Genomic DNA, 17,970 nt, shown 5'->3' with positions numbered 1-17,970 from the left:
GCCAATAGGAGCTGTGGGCAGTGCCTGCAGATGGGCACCATGTGAGAGCCCCCTGGCCATTCCTCCGCGTACTATGTAGGAGCTGAAAGGAGGTTATGCCAGTGCTTCCTGGGAGCTGCGCTGGAGTGCCAGAGTGGGGCAAGCTCTCTGACCCCGCTCCCTGATGGGAGCTGAGGGCAGATAAAAGGTCTTGTGGGCTGGAGTGGCCCACGGGCTGTAGTTTGCCCACCCCTGCTTTAACCAGGAAGCTGCTCACCTTCTCCCCATACTGTGCTGCCCAGTGCAGCAGTCTGGGAGCTGACCTTGTCTGTGAAAGATGGAGGCAAAAAAAGCATTGAGTACTTCAGCTTTTTCCCCATCATCTGTCACTAGGTTGCCTTCCCCCATTCAGTAAGGGTCCTACGTTTTCCTGACCACCTTTGTTGCTAACATATACCTGTAGAACCCTTCTTGTTACCCTTCACATCCCTTGCTAGCTGCAACTCCAATTGTGATTACACCTCGGCATGCTCGAGGAATATTTTACTTCTTCTAGTCATCGTGTCAAGTTGCCATTTCTTCTAAGCTTCCATTTGGTTTAAGATCAACGAGATTTCTCTCTTAAGCCAAGCGTCGCCTGTTTGCTATTCTTTCTGCACACAAGGTGGTTTGGTTCTGCACTCTCAATAAACCTTTAAAATAAAGCCAGCTCTTCTGAACTCCTTTCCCCCTTGTCATAAAAAAGATAGCTAAGGGTTAATGTCTCTTCAGCTGTAAAGGGTTAACAAACAGTGACCTGCAACACCTGACCAGAGGACAATCAGAAGACAAGATACTTTCAAATCTGGTGGAGGGAACTTGGGTGTGTTTTTCTTTGTCTGTGTGTGTTGTTCTCTCTGGGTCTCAGAGGGACCAGATGTAAGCAGATTCCTCCAATCTTTCTAAACCAATCTCTCTGTTCTAATTCTAGTAAGTATCAGGATAAAAGTGGCTTTAGTCTTTTAATTGTTTTTCTTTATTTGCAACATGTGTATCTGGCGCTAGAATTTTAAATGTGTATTTGGCTTAAAGTATTTAAATTGTATTTCTGCTGGAGGAGGCTTTTTCTCCATTTCTATTAAAGCTGAAAGACTCTGTAATATTGCGTCTTGTATTTACGAGATTTCTTATTTTTTTCTTTCTTTTATTAAAAACTTTCTTTTTAAGGACCAATTGATTTTTACCCGTTGTTAATGCTAAGGTATTGAGTCAGTAACTCACCAAGGACTTGGTGGAGAGAGGGGCGGGGGAAGGTAATTTCTCTTTGTTTTAGATTCACAGGAGCTTGAATCTGGTATTGCCTCTGGGTGGAGGTGTAATCCCTCTGTTAAGATTCAAGGAGTTTGAATCACTGTCTATCTCTCCAGGATACCCAGGGAGGAAAGCCTGGGAGGGGGGGAGAAGGGGGAGGAGAAACCTGACTTCTCTGTGTTGTGATTCAGGAGTTGCAAACACGGTGATCTGCTGGTGTACCCAGGGCGGAAAGATCTGGGAGGGTAATAGAAGGAGGGGGAAGGGAAATGGTTTATTCCCCTTTGTTGTGAGACTCAAGGAATTTGGGTCTTGGGGTCCCCAGGGAAGGTTTTTTGGGGGACCAGAGTGCCCCAAAACACTATATATTTTTGGGTGGTGGCAGCTTATCAGATCTAAACTGGTAATTAAGCTTAGAGAAATTCATGCTGGTACCCCAATTTTTTGGTCTCTGAGGAAAGATACAATGACACCCCTCATATTAGCCTTCCAGGGGATCCTGCCCATCAGTTCTCTGAGGGAATCAAAGTCTGCTTTTCTGAAGTCCAAGCTCCATATTTTGCTGCTCTCCTTTCTTCCTTCCCAATATTGTTAGTTTTTTGATGTCCCCTGCACACGGAGTGGATGTTTTCAGAGTACTACAATATACATTACTTTGCATTTATCAACATTAAATTTCATCTGCCAGTTTGTTGTCCAGTCACCCAGTTTGGTGAGATCCCTTTGTAGCTCTTTGCAGTCTGCTTTGGACTTAACTATCTTCAGTAGTTTTATATGATCTGTAAATTTTGTCACTTCACTGTTTGCCCCTTTTCCAAAGCATTTATGAATATGTTGAATACTACTGGTCCCAGTACAGACCTCTGGGGAACACTACTATTTACCTCTCTCCATTCTGAAAACTGACCATTTATTCCTACCCTTTGTTTCCTGTCTTTTAACCAGTTGCCAATCCTTCCCTCTTATCCCCTGACAGCTTACTTTACTTAAGAGCCTTTGGTGAGGGACCTTGTCAAAGGCTTTCTGAAAATCTAAGTACACTATATCCACTGGATGCCCCTTGGCCAAATTCTTGAAGACCCTCTCAAAGAATTCTAGTAGATTGGTGAGGCATGATTTCCCTTTACAAAAACCCTGTTGGCTCTTCCCCAACAATTATGTTCCCCTATGTGTCTGACAGTTCTACCCTTTACTATAGATTCAACCAATTTGCCTGGTTTTGAAGTCAGGCTTACTGGCCTGTAATTGCCAGGATCGCCTCTGGAGCCCTTTTTAAAAGTTGGCGTCACATTTGCTATCCTCCAGTCATTTGATACAGAAGCTGATTTAAATGATAGGTTACAAACTACAGTTAGTAGTTCTGCAATTTCACATTTGAGTTCCTTCAGAACTCTTGGGTGAATATCATCTGGTCCTGGTGACCTATTACTGTTTAATTTATCAATTTGTTCCAAAACCTCCTCTAATGACACCTCTGTCTGGTACAGTTCCTCAGATTTGTCACCTAAAAAGAATGGCTTAAGTTTGGGAATCCGCAGCTGTGAAGACCGATGCCAAGAATTCATTTAGTTTCTCAGCAATGACCTTATCATTCCCGAGTGCTCCTTCAGCATCTCGATTGTCCAGTGGCCCTACTGGTTGTTTAGCAGGCTTCCTGCTTCTGATGTACTTAAAAAAATTGTTGCTATTACTTTGAGTCTTCGGCTAGCTGTTCTTCAAATTCTTTTTTGGACTTCCTAATTATATTTTTACACTTCACTTGCCAGAGTTTATGCTCCTTCCTATTTTTCTCACTAGGATTTTACTTCCACTTTTTAATGGATGCTTTTTTGCCTTTCACGGCTTCTTTTACTTTGTTGTTTAGCCACAGTGGCACTTTTCTTGTTCTCTTACTATGTTTTTTAATTTCAGGTATACATTTAAGTTGAGTCTCTATTATGGTGTTTTTAAAAAGTTTTCATGCAGCTTGCAGGGATTTCACTTTTGGCACTGTATCTTTTAATTTCTGTTTAACTAACTTTCCCGTCACAGGGATATTGCATTTAATTATATTATGGTCAGTGTTACCAAGCAGTCCAGCTATAGTCAGCTCTTGGACCAGATCCTGTGCTCCACTTAGGTCTAAATCAAGAATTGTCTCTCCTCTTGTGGGTTCCAGGACTAGCTGCTTCAAGAAGCAGTCATTTAAGATATCAAGAAACTTCATCTCTGCCTCCTGTCCTGAGGTGACATGTACCCAGTCAATATGGGGATAGGTGAAATCCCCCATTATTACTGAGCTTTTCACAGTCACTATCACCATCTTGGTCAGGCGGTTGGTAGTATATCCCTACTGCTATATTCTTATTATTCGAGCACAGAATTATTATCCATATAGATTCTATGGTACATTCTATTGTACAGTTTGTTTCATTAAAGATTTTTACTTTATTTGATTCTATGCTTTCTTTCACATATAGTGCTACTCCCCCAACAGCACAGTCTGTTGTGTCCTTCTGATATATCTTGTACCCTGGTATTACTGTGTCCCATTGTTTATCCTCATTCCACCAAGTTTCTGGGATGCCTATTATATCAATATGCTCATTTAGTACGAGTCACTCTAGTTCACCAACCTGGATCATCTCTGCACACCACATCTTTTTCTTCAGAATGTTGAAAATAGAGTGTAAGTTTGGTTTTGTATAGCATCTTTTTTATAAAAATGTGTTACAGTTAGTCAAATTTGTAAATGCAGATAAGCAAACAGATTAAATATCGTATAGGCATTAACGTCTGTGACTGTGATGTGATCTAGGTTATGAAGGAGCAAATGTCAGATTTATGGAGAACATTTATGAATGAGGGACAGAGGAAGACTCAGGGCATAGTATTCAAAATATTTTTAAGCTAAAGATGGTGAGGAATCAGAACAAAGAAGAGATGGGTCTCAAAATTGGATTTTAAAAGTCAGTCAATTAGGTGCAATGAGGCTGTTCCAGATGGTAGGATATCAACAGTGGAAGAGAAAATTCTACCACCTGCTGCAAATAGACAGAAAAACTGGACAGAAGACTCTGTTATTCAAGCATAGGGGAACTGGCTGGACAATAGAAAGATATGGGGCCAGACAGCAAATTTCTAGTTTGGATAAGTTGAACTGAAAGGACACATTTGCTTAAGAATGAATTATGAATGAAATCGAATTATGAATGAAATCAAAACTCTGTTCACAAACTTTAATTATTGGAAAATATGCACAGTGCTGTACAACTTATAGAAGTCTGTTTGTACTAGACATATTTGGCACCTTTTTTTGCCACTAGCTCCTGGTTAAAAAAAACCCTTTGGGATTTAGGAGTTAAAACAATTGTCATTCGTTGCTTAAAAGCTATTCTTCTTCAAGTGATTGTTCGTGTCCATTCCAAGCAGGTGTGTGTGTGCCACATGCACGCCAGCCGGAAGGCCTTCCCCTAACAGCATCTGTAGGGTTGGCCTGGACGCCCCCTGGAGTGGCGCCTTCATGGCGCCCAATATAGGGCCCTGCCAACCCTCTACCCCCTCAGTTCCTTCTTACCACTGGTGATGGCTAGCTGGAACTTTGCTCACTCTCACAGCAAGCGCCTTAGCAGTGTCTGATAGACCTTAGTTGTATATAGTTCTCAGTTTGTTAATAGTTGTTTCCCTATAGTTATAGTTAGTTGGTTGTTAGGACGTTTCATTCCCCCTCCTGGGGTATGCTCAGGTCTCCAGGGTTTAAGCTCTGCGAGGCCTGTGGCAAGTTTATGCCCAAGAGTGATCCTCACTCTTCCTGCCTGCGGTACCTTGGTGAGAGTCACCAGAAGGAGAAGTGCTGCATTTGCAAGGGTTTCCGCCCCAGAATGCTAAAAGACCTAGAGCAGAGACTAAAACTCCTGCTAATGGAGGCGGCTTTGTGGTCACAGTCCGACCCAGGACCCACTGAGCACCTCCTTAGTGCGCAGCGCTCCGGCACCAACGGCACGCAAAACGAGCCCGGATAAAGACTCTAAAGCCCACTGGCACCACCACAGGTCGGCCTCAGTATGGCACCGCTCACCAACTCTGGTGCCAGTAGAAAAGAAGTGACCAGTGATGGGCCGCTCACCGCTCCCAAAAGTTAAAGGATTGGCGGCATCCACAAGTGGATCGGGACAAACCGCTGCCTCCTTGCTCCCGCCCAGGGTTTTGTCAACTCCCGCCCCGGCCGGGGTCCAGTCAAGTCCGAACTCTCCCCGGCCCCCCCTCCCCGGTCACCGGATCACCAAGGGGACATAAAGCCGCGTTCGAGACGGCCTCAGACTTGATATACCTCCTGGTGCCATCCTCCCCGCAAAGGACAGCTAAATCGCCGGTAACTACGCACTCCTTGTTCCACTCCAGGGGTAAACCGCCATGATGGCCCGCTGGTCTCCATCTCCGGCACCACCCATGCAAATGCAAGAATCGCACTGCTCCCTGGAGTCAGGGCATCGATCTTTGGCAACTCAGGATGCTGCGCCTCCATGGTCCTCCTACTTGGAGACCTCGGAGTCGGGGTTGTGTTGCCACAGATTAAAACTATAACTGATACATCTAAGAATCTGTGGCAAACCCCCGCTTCTCTGGCCCCTACAGCCAAGAAAACCTAGTGCCAGTACTTCATTTCCTCTAAGGGTTACGAACATCTTTATGCCCACCCTCCCCCGGACTCTTTGGTGGTCGATGCGGCCAATCAAAAAGAAAGCCAAGGTTTTCAGGGCTCTACCCAAAAAAAAACAGGGACACCAAGAAACTGGACCTGTTTGGCCAAAAGGTCTATTTGACCGGGGTTCTGCAGCTCCGGATAGCCAACCAGCAGGCATAACACCTGCTCGTCTATGGCTAAGTTTGCGGAGTTCCTTCCCCAGGACGCTCGGATGGAATTCTCCGCACTCATGGAGGAGGGGAAACTGGTCTCCAGAGCATCGCTACAAGCAGCTCTAGACAAGGCGGATGCAACCTCCCGCATGCTGGCTACAGGGGTAGTGATGAGACGAGGGTCCTGGCTGAAGGTCTCTGGTCTACCAGATGAGGTCCAACAGATCATCCAGGACCTTCCTTTTGAGGTATCAGCTCTTTTCTCTGAAAAGACAGATAAGAGACTTCATAGTTTGAAGGACTCAAGAGCTTCCTTGCGATTGCTGGGACTTCACACGCCGGCTACCCAGTGCCAGCATTTTAGGCCTCAGCCTGCCCCTGGTCCTTATCAACCACAAAACCGCCAGGATGTTCTGCGTAGGCGCAACAAGAGTACTCGGAAGAGACAACCTTCCTCCTCTGGGCAAAACTCTGGCCAGCCAAAACTCCCACTGAGCCTAGATGGCTTTCCAGTATGAACTCTGGATCATAGAATGTCAAGGTTGGAAGGGACCTCAGGAGGTCATCTAGTCCAACCTCCTGCTCAAAGCAGGACCAATCCCCAGACAGATTTTTGCCCCAGATCCCTAAATTGCCCTGTCAAGGATTGAACTCACAACCCTGGATTTAGCAGGCCAATGCTCAAACCACTGAGCTATCCCTCCTCGATCCTTCCCATTTTACTTTCTCATTCCGTCTATCCCCTTTCTACCATGCCTGAGTCCTCCGCATGGTAGACAGGCGATATGCCATCCAATTCTATACCCCCTGGCTCCCCCAACCCCCTTCCCCATCCCTCTTCAGGGACCCCTCTCACGAGCAACTTCTAATTCAAGAAGTGCAGTCCCTCTTCTCAGTAGGGGCAGTGGAGGAGGTTCCTCAGGAGCGAAGGAGCAAGGGTTTCTTCTCCCAGTATTTCCTAATACCGAAGGCCAAGGGGGGCCTCAGACCCATCCTGGACCTGTGACAGCTCAACAAGCATGTCCACTCCAGTCTTGGCTAGTGTCAGTGTATCAGCCAGCTCCAGACGCTCTGCACTGCATTGTAACCCTGCCCCACCCTGTGTTAGACTCCCTTCTGTGGTGGCTCAACCCACGAGTAGTTTGCGTGAGAGTGCCCTTTGCCAGCCCTCGGCCCTCTCTCTGGTGACTGATGCCTCGGATCTGGGCTGGGGAGCTCACCTGGGGGACCTCAAGACTCAAGGCCTCTGGTCTCAGATGGACCTCACTCTACACATCAATGTCAAAGAGCTGAGAGCAGTGTGTCTGGCATGGTACGCTTTCACAGCCTACATAATGGGCAGGTGCATGCTCTTCTCCCCTGTGCCAGGAAGCCCTTGCACTGTGGGACTTCTGCATAGAATACTCGATCCACCTACAGGCATCATACCTCCCAGGGGTTCAGAACGCACTGGCAGACAGCCTCAGCCAGACATTCCAGGGCCACAAATGATCCCTTTGACCAGATGTGGTGAACTCAATCTTCCAGTCCTGGGGCTCTCCCCAGATAGACCTTTTCGCCACTCGTGGCAACAGAAAGTGTCAGGCATTCTGCTTCTCAGGAGTCACCGCCCGGGATCCATCAGGGATATCTTCCTTCTCTCTTGGGTGGGCCACCTGCTCTATGCTTTTCCAACTATCCCACTGATCCACAAGGCACTCCTCAAGATCCGCAGGGACTGGGTTCAAGTTATACTCATAGCGCCGGCATGGCCACGCCAACACTGGTTCACCTCGCTCCTGGATATGTCTGTAGCGGCTCCACTCACTTTACTGCTGTTCTAGGACCTAATCACACAGGACCATGGCCGACTCCGGCACCCAAATCTGGAGTCCCTTCACCTCACAGCCTGGATGCTCCATGGCTAAGTGCCGTGGAGCTGTCATGTTCGGACCAGGTCAGGCAAGTCCTCCTGGGTAGTAGAAAGCCTTCCATTAGAGCAACGTACCTTGCCACATGGAAACGATTCTCCGTCTGGGCGAAGCAACGCCATCAGTTGCCTCTCCTCGCTCCCATACCATTCATACTGGACTACCTCCTGCGCCTAAAACATCGAGGTCTGTCTCTGTCATCAACAAGGGTCCATTTAGCTGCCATCTCCGCCTTCCATCCGGGCTCAGATGGGTTCTTGATTTTTGCAAACCCTATAGTCAGTCCCTTCCTCAAGGGTTTGGACAGGCTGTTCCCACACACTCGTCAGCCTGCTCTGGCCTGGGACTTCAATCTAGTCCTGTCCAGACTTAAGGTCCCCCCATTTGAACCACTGGCCACCTGCTCTTTCTTATATCTCTCGTTCAAGGTTGCCTTCCTCGTAGCAGTTACTTGGGCTTGGAGGGTTTCAGCGCTCAGGGCCCTCATGTCTGAGCCCTCTTACACAGTTTTTCATAAGGACAAGGTCCAACTTAGACGTCGCCCTGCTTTCCTCCCTAAGGTTGTTTCCCAGTTTCACATGGCCCAGGACATTTTCCTCCCAGTGTTTTATCCGAAGCCACACTCCTCCAATAGGGAGTACTGACTGCACTCACTGGATATATGTGGAGCCTTAGCCTTCTATATAGAAAGAACTAAGCTGTTTCGGAAGTCTGTCCAGCTTTTTGTGGCCATGGTGGACAGAATGAAAGGTCTTCTTGTGTCCTCTCAGTATATCTCGTTGTGGATCACATCTTGCATTAGGGAGTGTGACGGCCTGGCAAAGGTGTCCACCCCGCTGATTACTGCCCACTCCACAAGGGCACAGGCCTCCTCGGTGGCATTCCTGGCGCAAGTCCCCACTCAGAAAATTTACAGGGCAGCTATGTGGTCCTCGATACATACGTTTACGACACATTATGCAATTACACAACAGGCCAGAGACAATGCAGCCTTTGGGCAGGCTGTGCTTCAATCTGTACATGACTCTGACCCCACTTCCTGAGCTTTGGCTTGTGAGTCACCTGCTTTGAATGGACATGAACAATCACTCGAAGAAGAAAAAATGGTTACACGCTTTCTCGTAACTGTTGTTCTTTGAGATGTGTTGTTCATGTCCATTCCAATACCCACCCTCCTTCCCCTCTGTCGGAGTAGCCAGCAAGAAGGAACTGAGGGGATAGAGGGTTGCCGGGACCCTGTATTGGGTGCTATGAAGGCACCACTCCAGGGAGCACCCAGGCCGACCCTACGGATGCTGCTAGGGGAAAACCTTCCAGCTGGCGTGCACGCAGCACACACACACCTGCTTGAAATGGACGTGAACAACACATCTCAAAGAACAACAGTTACGAGAAAGTGAGTAACCGTTTTTTCCATACCTTTGGAAAAACATAAGAGTTATTACGTTCTGTGCTAAATTTCTCTGTGTTCGATCCTTTTCTGTTCAATTCCTTATTATAATTTCTTTTTGGCTGTTTGTCTTTTTTAAAAACATTATTTACCATTATTATGTCTTTAAGATCTAATTTTTTAAAAAATACCATCTATATAATCATTTCTTAGTTGATACTTCAACTCTAAGTTATGATAAAGGTCCAGATATCGTAATTATGTAGATATTGGAAAGGTCAAATGAATCTGAACTTGGTTAATGTTGTTTGAATTACTGTGTTTTAATGTTATAGGAACCCATGTGAATGAAGATGATTTTTTGTTGTTGGAGCTCTTGCAGTGGTTTAAGGATGAATTTTTCCAGTGGGTGAATAACCTTCCTTGCAGCAAGTGTGGTGGTCAGACAGAATCGAAAGGTATCTTATCACCTAACGATGAAGATCTGAGATGGAATGCGAGCAAAGTTGAAAATCATCACTGTAACCAGTGCAAGGTCAGCAATAGATTCCCAAGGTAAGCATAACCTTGGATTTTCTAAAATGCTACTTTGTGTTTGTGTATTTTGTAAATTATTGGGATATTGTTGCTTGTATTTTGTTTTACATAGATTGAAAACCTTGCTATAATACATACATAGATCATTTTAAGCAGTACTATGGGGTTGTTGTGGGCTCTGATATTTATATTTTATCACCAGTCAGCCTAGAATGCTTAATTTTAAACAAATTATTGCATTTAAAAAGCGGGCCCTGTTTTTATACTGAATATTTGACTGATCTTACCAAGTGCATTTTCTGTATGTAATGATTGTAATTAGTAAATGCCATTATCAAAGTGGTTTTTAAAAAGAAACAAATAAACCATTGCACTCTTTTGGGGAGCCCACTAAAGAGGGCATACTTCTGCTGACTGTAGCAGCAGATATGTACTAATTTCAGAATTGTGCTGACATCTGTCAATAAGGTTAGGGTACAAAAATTCTACTTACGCTGAGTTTTTTAAAATAAGAACAGTCATGTAAATTTTCTCTCTCTTAGAAACAAGGAGATGGTCAGCCAAATGTTAATTTTGTCCAGTGCAACAATCATCTTCAGCAACTAGTGTGAACTCAATAGTGTGAACAGATATCCTCAAAATTATGAACACCTCGGGAATGGAGGTTGTTCATAACTCTGAACAAAATGTTATAGTTGTTCTTTCAAAAGTTTACACCTGCACTTTGACTTAATACAACTTTGAAACTTTACTGTGCAGAAGAAAAATGCTGCTTTTAACCATCTTAATTTAAATGAAACACACAGAAACAGTTTCTTTACCTTGTCAAATCTTTTTTTTAAAACTTTTCATCTATTTCTAGTAGTTTACGTTTAACACGGTACTGTACTGTATTTTCTTTTTCTTTTTGTCTCTGCTGCGGTCTGATTGCATACTTCCAGTTCCAAATGAGGTGTGGGTTTACCAGTCAGTTCATAATCTCGTGTACATAACTCTGAGATTCTACTGTATAATGGTTCAAAGATTTGGAAGGGGGAAATATATATTCCTGTTAAAGTCCATTAATGTGTACAAAGCACATAATTTACAATGAATAAAGTTTAATTTTTCTAGGTATAATAATCCTGAGAAACTTCTGGAAACAAGATGTGGGCGTTGTGGAGAGTGGGCTAACTGTTTTACACTGTGCTGCAGAGCCATAGGATTTGAAGCTAGATATGTCTGGGATTCAACAGGTATCAGTGCTCTAGAACACCTTAAACTTAGTATAAGCATGCATAAAAATCGGACTTACACCCATTAGATGTGTGTGTTCTTGTTAGCTAACTGGTAACCTCTGAAGTTTCACAGTATCTTGTGAACAAAATCTAGGTTAAATTTCCATCTTGTGTGATTACATGAAATATTCTAAAAATGAAGTTAGACTGCGGTTTTCAACGTGATGAAATCTTTGTCTTACATTACATACTACATTCAGGTTCTCCTACTTTCAATAAAAATAAGCAGAATTCATTGTTTGTGCTTTCACATTTAAAAGAAGATGTTTCTGAAGGAATAAGAAGAGAAGATGCATCTTTCCCTTTTCACAGTTCTATGATATTACTCCTGGGTGAATTCTGTGCGCAGAATTCATATCCTCTACAGATTTCTTTGCTTCCCTGCAGAAAAATGACACTGACAGGGAAGCAAAAGGAAGCTGCAAGAGCAGTCACGCACCACTCCCTAGCTGTGCAGGTACATTATTGCAGGCACCCGGAGCAGCAGCAGGGGAGGGGTCATTGTACAGGGAGTTGCTCCCCCATCCACCCAACTCCCATGCATCCAAACCTCCCATACCCAGACACCCCCCACCAAGCCTCACCTCATACACCCAGACCCTCTGCCTTCGAACCCCCACCCCTGTACCCAGACCACCCTTGACTGAGCTCCCTGCACTCAAACCTCTACTCTGAAGAGCCCAACCCCCTGTACCCTGACATCCAGACCCCCAAGCCACTGACCCCCACCACAACAAGCCCCGCTTCCCCAGAACCCAGACCTCCCTGATGAGACCCCCACACTCAGACCCCTCTGCTGAACCCCAACCACTTTCACCTAACGCCACGACACCTGGAAACCCCCACAATGAGACTCTGTGTATCCAGATCCCCCCTCACCTAGATCCCTCATTGAGCTGCCTACACCCAGATTGTCCCACACAGAATCCTCTCACCCCACACCTGGATATCCCCACACTGAGCCCCTCCACACTTATATCCTGCCTAGTTGAGCTACCTGCCCCACACCTGGTGTGCCTCACGCAGAGAGGCAGGGCCCCAGGGTTTTCTGGGGCAGGCTCAGGCCTTATGCTATGTCAGGGTCGGGTGCAGCCTCACCCCTAAGTGCCTGTCCCTAGGGTAGGGAGCGGGGAGGCTGCAGGATGATCTCCCACCTCTGTGCAGCCTGTGGCCTGTGCTCCCCACTGCTATGCTGGAGACTCTGCATTTATTTATTGACAAATAAAACTTGCAGAATTTTAAAATACTGTACACAGAACTTTTAATTTTTTTTTTATGCAGAATTTAATGTTTTGGCACAGAATGCCCTCAAGAGTAATGTTATGCTCCCCATTTAATTGATTTGGAAGAGTTTACATGTCTCAAACTGTAAGAATAGAAAACCCATCTGAAACATTCAGTGTTTTCCTCGGCCTGTCTCTCATGCAGATCATGTGTGGACTGAGGTATATTCTTCATCCCAGCAGAGATGGCTTCATTGTGACCCTTGTGAAAATGTCTGTGATAAACCTCTTCTCTATGAGATTGGCTGGGGAAAGAAGCTCTCCTATGTAATTGCATTCTCCAAGGATGAGGTAGGGGTAGGGATAATAATATACTAGAGATAAAAATACAAATTTGCCTTGAGAAAGACACTGTGCATCATATACCATTTTAATGGGATCTGCTAGATCAGGGGTGGGCGAACTATGGCCCGTGGGCCAGGACAGTCCTGCCCGGCCCCTGAGCTCCTAGCCCGGGAGGATTGCCCCCAGCCCCTCCCCTACTGTCCTCCCCTCCCCCGCAGCCTCAGCTCACTCGCTCCGCTGCCAGCGCAATGCTCTGGGTAGTGGGGCTGTGAGCTCCTGGGGCAGCACAGCTGCAGAGCCTAGCCTGACCCGGTGCTCTGTGCTGCGTGGTGGTGGCGGAGGCGTGGCCTGGCTCTAGCCGGCTGACGTGGCTGTAGCACCGCCAGCCACCAGTGCTCCAGGCAGCGTGGTAAGGGGGCACGGAGTGGGGGGGATTGGCTAGAGGGCAGGGGAGTTTGGGGTGGTGGTGAGGGGGCAGGGGTGTGGATAGGGGTTGATGCAGTTGGGGAGGGAATTGGGGATTGAATGGAGGCAGAGGTTCCAGGGGGGCAGTCAGGAAGGAGGGGGGATTGGATGAGGGGGCAGTCAGGGGCAGGGGTTCCGAGGGCAGTTCAGGACAGGGAGAAGGGGTGGTTGGATGGAGCAGGGGTTTGGGGGAGGGGGGCTGTCAGGAATGAGAGGAGGGGTTGAATGGGGTGGTCAGGGGACAGGGAGCAGGAGAGTGTGGATGGGGACAGGGGTCCTGGGGGTGGGGGAAGGTGTCAGGGAACAGGGAGGGTTGAATGGGGCAGGAGTCCCGGGGGGGGTGCAGATAGGAGGTGGGGGCCAGGCCACGACCCCCTACCCTAACTGTCCCTCCATACAATTTCCGAAACCCGATGCAGCCCTCAGGCTAAAAAGTTTGCCACCCCTATGCTAGATTATTGTAAGGGAGGACAGTCTCTTGATCACATTGTCTATTTAAAATACACACATTTAAGAGGCAGAGTATATATGCATTTTTTTAACTTCTGCAACTTATACTTGAGGTTGTTGATGTCACCTGGAGATATTCCTGTAAACACGAAGAATTACTTTCTAGAAGGACACAGGTCAAAGAAGCAGCATTGCGTGAAACCATAGAGAGGCTTAATAAACTGGTACGTAGCTTTACCTCAACTAATTTGTTAAAATGACATGTATTGGAAACAGACTGTGTAAATTCTTTGGACAAGGGAGTCCAGTCTTGATAAAGATCTCTGTGTACTACAAAGAATTTAAATATTGCTATTTATATATTATTTGATTTTACATAAGACCACTTCAGGACTAGTCACCGTATAGCAATTTTGTCAGTTGAGAATTCTTAAGATGAAGTTCTCCTCTGTGAAGTAACTGTAAAAGTGTCACCTACTTATTCCAGTCTGTTCTCTGCATAGTCAGTCATATTTCCTTACTTTGACTGGGGGAAAGGAAATTATTACTTCTTACTCCTGTTGGCTCTGCAGAGAAAGTAAGCTGGATTCTATTCTCTCTTGTGCATCAACAGATACGTCAAACACATTTTAATCAATTATACCTGTGCAAACAGTTGAGATGCACAACTTCAATGAGACCATAATTTTAAGACCATAAGGTTGTATAGCTGTAAGAGAGGGCCTAATTCACTTTGCAGAACATTTTTTTACTAGCTGTGAGAGAAGAACTCTGCCTGACTCAACTCTCAGGCTGCTTGCGGGACTGTCCGTGAAGAAATAAGAAGTGTTACATGTCATCTTAGCATATTTGACATGGAAATCATTGAGACAAAAATAGACTCTCAATCCAATGCATCTTAAAGTCACTTTATTAAGAAAACCCAGCCTTTTAAATCATATGGTAAGAATATGGTATATAATTCTTGCTCTACATACAAGACTTTTTAGGCTCACTTGATTTATCTTGAAATGTAATGGTATGATTTTACTCAGTTCTATTGCTTCTTAAAAATATGCAACTCATACTGCATTTGTAATTGCATTCATCAATGTGAATCTACTCTTTCAGGCATGATATGATTTTTATGCTTAAGACTTATTCACCAAACCAAGACTTCTGGTAACCAGAACAGTCCACTATGTAGAAGATATGATTATTGGGTCAAGCCTGTTTTTTTTCTATTCCCAGACAAAAAAATACATTAAGATTGAGAGTACATATCAGTAATTTAGAATAAAATACATTACAAGGATGTTTTAATGATGCAAAAACATGCATGAATACCATGAAATTCAATTAGAGTTTACTTTAAAAGAAATCCAAACAGATTAAGGTATGGACATATGCAGTTAGGCATGCAAACATTTTTTAAAGTCACTGCATGATGCCATGCAGTAATTATGCAATTAGGATTGAGGCATATTAATGCATGTGATCCCAGTTTAATTTTTTAACAATCAGTTTAAATCTAGATTTTTTCATGTTTGTTTCTGTATGGTATCATTCCAGGACTGAGATACAGTTGGAACTAATCTGAAAGATTATTTTTTCTTTGAGGTTTTTTGCACTTTTTAAAATTATTACAGAGACAGCAAATCTTGTCAGAAAGCAGAAAGAGAGTGCTCCTGGAGAGGATAATTGTGGAACTTGTTGAGTTCATTTCTCCCAAAACTCCTAAACCTGGTGAACTTGGTGGAAGGATGTCTGGTTCAATGGCTTGGAGAGTAGCCAGAGATGAAATTGGCTCAGAGGTATTTAATTTGTAAACTGGTAATCATTTTAGGGGTGTCTAAATTGTTTGTCTCTTAATTATAGGATCATGGCTGACATTCTTTTAATTAAAGCTACAACATAACAAAAGCAGGAAATTTAAGAAAACTGAAATTAAGATGTTTGGGAAATCAGCACATTAAGTTGATGACAATTGCCTCAAGAATTCTGGGGAATGTAATTAAGCTTGAGAGCAGGGGTGTGTATCTGTGTGTGTAAAATGTAAATCAGGGCCCACTGTGAATGTGTGACTGCAGCTCCCACAAAATGAGATTAATTAATGTTTACATAATCCTCCCTAACCTCAAGGTTCTTGGTTAAGTGGAGTTTTTTATGTTCTTAATTCCTTATGTGGAGAGACAGAATTTCCTAAAAACAATCCCTCTAGTTAGGCCAGTATGCAAAGGTATCAATTATTCCTGTCATTTTGCACATCCTTTTCTGAGTGATCTTGTCATTTGATGTAAAAAGGATGACAATCTAAATACTGAATTAGAGCTAGTTATAGCAATGCTCAGATCTGAGATACTAGTGTTTATTTCAACTATACATATTTTAGGGGACTTTATTTCTGTCTTACTGAATCTCATGATATGAAGGATGATTAAAAACCTATTTTTAAGTGCGTATACTCCATTTTCCCTTGTTTTCTGATTATCTTTATGAAATTCACACTTAACCTTAATTTTGAAAGCCCACCTTTATTTTTGTTTCCCTGTCAGATTTAGAAAGGCATTGTTCTATAAATTGCTGCAGTTAGCTGCAACTTTCAGCATTAGTCATTGAGCTATGCTTGCTCTCTTAATATAGCTTAATAATTTGCTTTTTTGTCACTGTTCAATCTGAATAACACACCTAATTCCTGCAGCCCCATGTCATAAAGGAGCATGAAAAATCTTTTGTAAACAACTATTTACTGTAGACAGACTCATGGTATCAGTTATTTTAAAATAAATTACTTCCCCTTTCTCTGTGGAAGATTTATATTTATTCTAGCGAAGTAGTGTAAAATTTCAAAGTTGGGGCAAACATTTTTCAATGGCAAAAAAAAATTCTAGTATTTTTAAATTGGCTGCTGTACAGTTTTTCATAAAGAACTGTGAACCTCTTTGATATACTACTTATATAATAGATACATTATCAAATATATATATTTCCCAGATGTTTATGCTAAACAAAAAGCAAAAATAAAATTAGCCTGATCCCTTCAAACATATCGCAAAATACCAATGTATAGTTTTTGGTTTTATTCAGATGGGAAAAGAAGTCATTTTTATTCCAACTGGGAAAGAGAAGACATCTAAACTCTTCCACCTCAGTTACAATATAGTGGAAGATAGCTATACACGAGTTTCCAATAATAATGAAAAAATCACTGGCTGGGATAAAGGTGTGTGGAAGACTGAGTCTCTATGGAGAAAAGTTGAAACGGATTGGAAAATGGTAAGGATTGCAATTAAAGAAATTTCTGTAAAATTTTCTAGATTATTAATAGTCCCAATAAAGTCTAAAATTACTAAGTATATTTTGCATCAAATTTCTCTTAATGCTTAAGGATTCAGTTGGAGTTGCCAAATTTTACTGTCTCACTTCAGATAACATTGTTAACTGATATGAGAAATTGGAAATAAAGTCAGCTTGCCTTTCAGAATGGGATGACTGACTTCTCTGCAGATAACAAGAACCCTGCTGGAACACTAAAGTTTATGCCCTACCTTCCCCCTGTGTTCACATAGACACACACACTACTGTATGTATTAATAAAGAATACTTCTTTTCAAAGAGTCTAAATTGTTTTTTCAGCAGTGGTGAAATAGCTTTGTAGTATATCATATCTCTTCATTGCACAGACAAAAAGGAAGAAATTCCTTGTGCTAAATGTTACAGCTCCATCTGCAAGAGGGGAAAAAGCTGTCAGTTACCTAGATTATTGAAGACCCTGCCTAAACCCTTCCCATCTGCTGACACACTGAGCAACAGAAGGATCATGCACTCCAAATCTAAAGAGGGAGAGGAATTAAGGCTAACCTGGGGAAGGAGACATTTACTAGCAAATAACCACCAAGTAGTGACTATTTTTTGCTTTCCCTAACATCATTAGCCTGACAGCTCCCTCTGTCCAGTAATACCACCAGCTTAGGCCAGGCTTTGCCTCCTGTCCACAATGGAAAATGAAGCTTACCAGAGAAGTTAATTTCACCCTGAAATTTTTTGTGCTGGCCCTGCACATAACAGCCTGTCAGAGCACCATGGGAGAACAGAAGGGGGAAGTGCACAAAGAGGAAAGGAGGGAAACAGCTAGAGGGTAAGATGAAACGTAAAAGAAGATGCAGCAGAGTGGGATAGTGGAGGAAGAAGAACAAGGAAGGGTAAGAGATCAGACTGGGCACTTCCTAGCCTTCCCACGTCTCCTGACAGCGTGGCTATACCTCACACCTTCAGATACTCATATGATC

At 43.9% G+C, this 17,970-nt stretch overlaps 1 protein-coding gene across 2 annotated transcripts in view; it reads left to right on the top strand.

The window, feature by feature from the left end:
* The window catches only part of NGLY1 (N-glycanase 1), a 51,653-nt gene that overhangs the window by 28,117 nt on the left and 5,566 nt on the right, over nt 1–17,970 (top strand). Inside the window, exons 5-10 of one of the 2 annotated variants that reach the window (XM_032768030.2) lie at nt 9,741–9,960; nt 11,056–11,177; nt 12,648–12,793; nt 13,816–13,926; nt 15,331–15,495; nt 16,769–16,957. In XM_032768030.2, the coding sequence (XP_032623921.1) occupies nt 9,741–9,960; nt 11,056–11,177; nt 12,648–12,793; nt 13,816–13,926; nt 15,331–15,495; nt 16,769–16,957 (953 nt within the window). The remainder of the gene's footprint in view (nt 1–9,740; nt 9,961–11,055; nt 11,178–12,647; nt 12,794–13,815; nt 13,927–15,330; nt 15,496–16,768; nt 16,958–17,970) is intronic. The other variant, XM_075062466.1, reaches the window with a different exon arrangement.

Source organism: Chelonoidis abingdonii, chromosome 2, assembly GCF_003597395.2.
Source record: "Chelonoidis abingdonii isolate Lonesome George chromosome 2, CheloAbing_2.0, whole genome shotgun sequence".
NCBI lineage: Eukaryota > Metazoa > Chordata > Testudines > Testudinidae > Chelonoidis > Chelonoidis abingdonii.
The sequence above is the reverse complement of the archived record's forward strand: the minus strand, read 5'-3'. Positions and strand labels throughout refer to the sequence as shown.